The following is a 6,731-nucleotide window of genomic DNA, read 5'->3' as shown; positions in this document are numbered from 1 at the left end:
TTGGAAGTGGATTTTCTAATTAAGAGAGCTAATAATTGTCACTAGTTAATGGCCACAAAAAGACAAAAATGTACACACACACGATGAAGAGTACACTTTTCAGGGGATACAATGGCAGTTTCTAAAATAAGCTGTTAAACCAAACCAAGGGGTTTTAAGGTAAATTTTTATATATCAAACTAGTTTTCAAACTGCTTCAAGTAAACTCCAAGGAATACCAACATCAGGATTAACTTCCATGAAAGAAATGCTTTATTAACACAAACGCAGACTACCAAGCAGTAAGAAATTCAAATATCCATATCGTAACACACAGGTGGCAGGTCAACATCCAGGGCCGACAGGATGCTTGAAGGAGATGGCAACGGACCTGGAAAACAGCAGTTCCTTATGAAATGTCTACAAACCCGCAAGCCACCTCCACATCAGACAGGAGCTGCGACTTGTCATGAGGAAGCAATCCTCACTCCCCACCCCTCCTCACACACACAGCTTGGGATACGCATGTGGTCCCCAAAATGATTCATTAGAAAGCAAGTCTGAACATGTCTCACGCTCTGAGAGACCAAAGAGCAAGCAAAGAGGCTCACTAAAAAGCTATCTGATCCGAACAAACTGAAGACACACTGGTGATGGCTTCAAACCTCCTGCAGGATGAAGGTCCTGGCATTCCATACACAGCCCAAGTGGCTTGATCCCACATTAGCTGTGGATATAGCTTGGGATTCTCATTCTGAGCATGTTTACTATACACTTACAGCCTAAGAAGCTGTGTGTTTAATCTAATCTCTCGTTTAAATCTAATCTCTTCTTGCTGTATCTGAGGCTGTCTGGATTCCAGATTAGCTTCCTCCTGCCAGAGGACTCAGGACTGAGAAGCACTGCGAGCTGAGAAGCGCTTTCATTGTTCTGAAATCTTACCCCTGTGGTTTAAGGATAGAAATTATTCATAGGCAAACCCTCCTCACCACCCTGCGCCCACAGCAATGCAAGTGTTAGGGAACACATGGCCTGCAGTCCGTCTAGACGGGTGCACGTTCACTTACCAGCCTCCCATGGAGTAGAAGCCATCTTCACCGGCGTAGGGGGGCCCAGCTGCAACAGCTTCTCAAGCTCTCTCTGCTCATCGATGATCATGAGAGGCACTCCGTTCAAGGGCAGGTGTGCGACCTGGTGCTCTTCAGGCAGGTCAAAGCTCTCAAAATCTGCACACGCACAGCAAACGTTTCGTCAGGGCGGCAGTGCTTGGCGCAGTGAGTGGAAGGGCAGGTCTCAGTCTCTCAGGGGGTCCGGAGGGCTCAGCTATTTCCGTAATACTACCAATACCCTCTCCCACTGTTTCAACATTTGCAATGGTGGGTTAAAAAAACTATAGTACTCGTCACTGTATACTGCACCAGCAATCATTAGCTTCGACTTCCCTGATGAGATCAGTGGCAACACTAATCAATGTGCTTTTGATCCTGCATAGTCAAATATTTTAGCATTCGGATATCCACATCTCAGAGAACCAATATCTATAGGCAATCAATGCATAGTAAATATGAGGGTAAAATATACACTCCAAGTGAAATTATTGTCAGAATACAAAATACTCATTGACATGCTTTTGGATTCCACATTGCGATTATACATTCGCAAACAGCTACCTGGGGGCCAGCGCTATGGCGAAGTAGGTTAAGCCTCTGCCTGTGGCACCTGCATCCCACATGGGTGCCAGTTCTAGTCCTGGCTGCTCCTCTTCCAATCCAGCTCTCTGCTGTGGCCTGGAAAGGCAGTGGAATATAGCCCAAGTGCATGGGGAACCAAGCAGAGGCTCTTGGCTTCGGATCAGCTCAACTCCGGCATTGCAGCCATTTGGGGAGTGAGCCAGCCAATGAAAGACCATTCTCTGTCTCTCACTCTCTCTCTCCCTCTCACTTTCTGTAACTTTAGCTCTCAAATAAAAATCTTTAATAAACAAAAAAAAAATAAACAGCCACCTATAAAGTTTTAGGGAGCTATCAGAATTATCTACTCTTCCTATCAAAATACTGCTCCTTTGCGAGACCTATCTATGTGAGGCCATATTTTAAAATAATTACTTGAAAGAGAATTACAGAGAGGAGATATAGAGACAACTCCCATCTACTAGTTCACTTCCCAAATGGCCCCATTAGCCAGGCCTGGGCCAGGCTAAAGCCTGGGTGGCAGGGGCTCAACCACCCTGCCACATGCCTGTCTCAGAAGGTAAGATCTTTGAAATGCAATATTCTTCATTATTTCTGAGAAAACTAAAACATTAATTTCAGTTGAAGAGCCAGTGGTGTGGCATAGTGGGTAAAAGCTGCAACCTGCAGTGCTGGCTTCCCACATGGATGCTGGTTTGAATCCTAGCTGCTCGAATTCCGATCCAGCTCTTTGCTGTGGCCCGGGAAAGCAGTGGAAGATGGCCCAAGTCTCCCTGTGCCCACGTGGGAGACCTGGAAGAAGCTCCTAGCTCTGGATTGGCCCAGTTCCAGCCATTGTGGCAATCTGGGGAGTGAACCAGATCGAGAACCAGAGGCAGATCGAAGACCTCTCTCTGCCTCTCTGTAACTCTGCCTTTGAAATAAATAAATCTAAACACACACACACACACACACACACACACACAAAACAAACCTGAATAACCCATTCTTTAATTCAGCAACCCTTCAAGTTTACTCTCTGGATGTATAACAATTTAACTTCAGTGATACTAATCACAGACCTGTTTTTAATATATAAAAGCCAGAACGACCTAAATATATTTGTTAGTAAAATAACTACCTTTGGCTACAGGGGTAAAAAAGTCAGGCTCACACATCTTGAAGGCCTTGCCTCGCCTGCCCCATGCCTCTCCTGTACTCTCCTTCACCTGGCCTTTCATTTCCCAGAACCGCTCCCGTCCCTTCCCCTACCCGAGGACTTGTGCACACACGCTGACCCACAATGCTTTTTCTTCTTGCTCACACTCATGGTGAGAGGATTTGTTCAGTATCTGCGTTTCCTTCCAAAGTGGGCTTCATCAAGGCAGGGTCCTATCCTGTCAGCCTGCATCCAAAACCTAATAGTACCTGGCATATGGAAGTCTCTCCTTAAGTATTTAAGCAAATTAAAGCTTGAAAAACTAGTGCCAGCATAGAAAATATTTCAGATACATATATTAAGAGTTTTTTTAAAAAACACATGAATTCACTGATTATAGATTTTTCTAACCAAAGAAACATGTAAGCCTATCAACCTCTTCAAGCATTGTTCAACTTTCTTGCTAAAACAACTGTCCAGAGTGAGCCTTGTTCAATGTTAGTACACACGTCTTAACTTCCCTTGAGACTAAGCTGTTGAAAACAAGAACAATGTCCTCCACCTCTCTGCTCCAATTCTCCTCCTGACCTGAAGTAAATTCTTGCAGATCATTCCATCAGCAAGTCTATTTGTTCAAAGCAAACCTGATTCACAGCTGCACTGTAATTATGGGCTATATATCAAACTCTCAAATTACAGCTGAGATAAATTCAAGAGAATCTAAAGGCCAATACCAAAAGATACTACCTAGAGGATTGAAGGGAAAAAATTTTTCTATTTCTGGATAGGTGTCATCTGAGGCAGGAACAGGGTTTTTTGCTTTAACATTCTTCTCAGTTATCTAAAACCCAAGAAAATATGAATTAGTAAGAGTGGAAACTTTGTCAATTGACTGTAAATCAGATTGTAAAACCTCGCCAATATACATAATTATGGAGGATTATTTGGTGCCGTGCTTGGGATACCATTTGGGCCATCTGTATTCCATACTGCAGTGCCTGGCTGTTTCTGATCCAGCTTCCTGCTCGTGCACACCCTAGGGTGGCAGGTCCTTGAGTAGCTCAAGCACTTGGATTCCTGCGACCCACGTAGGAGGCCCAGATTGAGCTCCTGGCTCCTGGCTCAGCTCGGCCTCGGCCCAGCTGTCACAGGCATCTGAGGAGTGAACCAGTGGATGGCAGATCTTTCTCACATGCACGCACTCTGACTGCCCCCACCACCCTTGTCTGCCTTTCAAATAAAAATTTAAGTATATATAAAATTACCTATGTTTCAAAATCTGTCAATTTCACACTGCCTTCTAAAAACCTGTAACACTTAGTTCTCATGATTATATTTAAATACAAAGTAACCCTAGTAGCAGGGCTCAAAAGTTAAGTTTGAAATTTAAATACTAGCACCTGTTAGCCTAAGGGATCAACTTATCAACTCAATTATTCAACCCAACAGGAGAGAAAATTAGCAGGAATCACCCTAGAATCGTAGCTAACCTCTGAAACCACTGATGACTTATGGAAATATAATTTTTCACTATATTTCACTTTATATTATTTGCTTGGTTAACATTAAAAACAACTTTGTGTTCCGCAGATAGCCAAGGACTTGAGAACACTGCTTTGAGAAGTGCCCAGGCTGGAATTGGTGGTTGGACAGTCTACTACAGCAGTGGGCCAACATGCAAGCCATGTCTCCTCGATTTCTGTACCTCACATCTGCCTACATCCCTCCTGCAGGGTTTCCCAGATGTCAGTTCTGTGTAACATTCTATCTTTGCCTTCTCTTTGCAATACCCATACCTCACCTTTTCCAAGTCATTTCACTTTTAAAATAGACTCCTATCCTAAGCTGCATTACATGCAATCACAGGTTTGATATAAAGTACTAGATATTTGTTTCCTAATATGTATTAAGCAATGATTCAAATATATATATATCTTTATAATATATATATCTTTATAACCGAGTGCTCTCAGTCTGGGAGATACTGACCAAGTCCCACCTGCTAGCAATTGGCACCTAACCAACTGGCGCTGCTCTTCCAGACAAACACCAGGCGAGCACCTGAGCCATCAGTGATGAGACTTGCAGGGACTCTCTCTGGTACTTTATATAACCCATAAGTAGCAACCGCCAACCAATCTGCTTCAAAACACTAGCCAAGAGCAGCTGAAGCAAAAAAAAAAAAAAAAAAAAAAAAAAAAAACCACATTTGGCTGCTTCTAAGACTTCCAATCTTGTGGTACAGCGAGGGCCACAAGGACATTTGTGCTTGCTACCCTGTATCTCTCTCCTACTCCCAGAGAAGAAACCCAGGTAGGGTGCCAATAATCCTTTCAAGAGTCTAAAAGTGCTCAAGTGTTTCAACACTGTTTTTATAAACAACACTCACCTTTTTGGCAGCGCTGGACTGTTTTTGTTTGAGGGGTCCATTCGTCTTCACGGACTTTTCTATAGCTCTGTTGACAGTTCCCAAGGCCTTTCTGGCAGCTTTCGGTAAGGCTGGTGGACCATCAAACCTTTTGCCAACAAGCGGCGCTGAAACCTGCGCTCTCCCCTCTAAGGCTTTCGCTGCTGGAGAAAAAGTCTTACCTAAGAACGTTCAGGTGGTAAACACCTGTGCAACCCGTTAGTTTCATCGCGTCTTCACCCCCCACCTTGGGACCCAGCAGGACCACTGACATGCCTAACAGCACCGAGGATCAGCACTCTTATCTCATTCATATATCCAACACGAATAAGGGACCAGTAACAAACGACTGCATTTGCCCGAGAAGCACATGCAATGGCTCGCCGGGCTCCAGCGACTCACTGGCAACACCTGTGTGTCTCCGGCTGCAGCCTTGTGTACTTACAAGGCCCAGACCCCAGCTTCAGCCCATCCTTAGGAGCCACGAGGGTGCCAGGTTCTCCGTTTTCCTTATCAACAAAGATCAGAGTAGCCATTCTGGATTATTCTAGGCATAAGAAGTAGACATTAGGGGACCCAGGAAAGCCAGAAGTTAGGTACAGCATAGACCCAACTGCCTAGTCTGAGGACATCCACACAAAACCCCCAAAAGCCAACCAGTGAGGAAAGCCCGTGCTTGGGCCAACAGGCACTCAAACCAGCTCTTAACCCTGCAGGCCCGTGTCAGAGGCCCCAGCTCTCCACGGCCGGCGGGCAGTCTGGGGCTGGCACCCACCCGAGAACCGCGCTGTGTTAAGGACGCAACCCGCGGCTCAACAGGAATCGCAGCCACGGACAACCCAAACCCCAGCTCCACGCCGCCTCCTTCCCCGCAGGACCCGGTCCGCCCAGCCACTCGCGACCCTGGAGTTCAGCCCCACAGCGCCCAACAGCCACACTCACGCGAGTCTCGGCAGCCCGCTGGTGCCACACACTCCCGGTTTAAACCACAACTCGCGATCCGATTGGCTCATCCGCCCAGAAGGCCGGACAGGGGGGCGCGGAGTTCCAAGAAGAGCCAATGGGAGGGACATACGTTGCCAGGGCTCCGCCCTGAAAGCGCGTTCTCCGGAAGTTTGGTTTCCCGGGAAGAAAAAAAGAGTAGGGTTGCTTAATATTCGGAAAACACGGGAGGCGTGTGTGCTCTCTCTAATGTTGAGCTGTATGGACTGAGACGCTGGCCCGATAATGCTGTTTTGTTGCTCTAGGGTCTTTTTTACTTAAATGGCATTGTAGAAAAGATTGAGAATAAGTAGTAGTAAAACTTTTATTTATGCTCTTACAACCGAGTAGGTAAGGCAGTGATTTTGTATCTTTAGGAGAAAGTTTCAAAGCCTACATGATAGTAGGATGTGTGGCGTGATTTGTTTCACCAGTCCCCTCCTGCTGGACCTTGGGATAGTTTCTGAATGGTACTAAGCGGCGCTGGAGTTAAGACACCAGTGAGGACGCGTGCATTGTGCTTCCTGGGTTGGAG

At 45.8% G+C, this 6,731-nt stretch overlaps 1 protein-coding gene across 4 annotated transcripts; it reads right to left on the bottom strand.

Annotated features, from left to right (window-relative positions):
* Positions 1–229: 229 nt before the first annotated feature.
* On the bottom strand, positions 230–6,294 carry PTTG1 (PTTG1 regulator of sister chromatid separation, securin). 4 transcript variants are annotated; one of them, XM_008255352.4, is made up of 6 exons: positions 6,158–6,294; positions 5,661–5,762; positions 5,198–5,379; positions 3,556–3,649; positions 1,047–1,205; positions 230–370 (listed from the first exon to the last, which is right to left on the bottom strand). In XM_008255352.4, the coding sequence occupies exons 2-6, from the start codon at positions 5,749–5,751 to the stop codon at positions 291–293; spliced, it is 606 nt and encodes a 201-aa protein (XP_008253574.3). In that variant the 5' UTR covers positions 5,752–5,762; positions 6,158–6,294; the 3' UTR covers positions 230–290. The 4 variants fall into 4 exon arrangements, with proteins under 4 accessions (XP_008253574.3, XP_051699533.2, XP_008253575.3 ...); XM_051843573.2 differs by having other exon boundaries at positions 5,198–5,376; XM_008255353.3 differs by having other exon boundaries at positions 5,198–5,376; positions 5,991–6,174.
* Between the last annotated feature and the right edge of the window lie 437 nt (positions 6,295–6,731).

This window comes from Oryctolagus cuniculus, chromosome 6 (genome assembly GCF_964237555.1).
Source record: "Oryctolagus cuniculus chromosome 6, mOryCun1.1, whole genome shotgun sequence".
Lineage (NCBI taxonomy): Eukaryota > Metazoa > Chordata > Mammalia > Lagomorpha > Leporidae > Oryctolagus > Oryctolagus cuniculus.
The sequence above is the reverse complement of the archived record's forward strand: the minus strand, read 5'-3'. Positions and strand labels throughout refer to the sequence as shown.

Bases quoted from the DNA above. Each gene is read 5' to 3' on its own strand.
- PTTG1 (XM_008255352.4), bottom strand. From the start codon at position 5,751: ATGGCTACTCTGATCTTTGTTGATAAGGAAAACGGAGAACCTGGCACC. The intron at 1,206-3,555 runs GTAGTATCTTTT...GTGCGTGTGCAG, and splicing joins TTTTCCCTTCAATCCTCTAG to ATTTTGAGAGCTTTGACCTG. The intron at 371-1,046 runs GTAAGTGAACGT...GCTGTTTTCCAG, and splicing joins TTCTACTCCATGGGAGGCTG to GTCCGTTGCCATCTCCTTCA.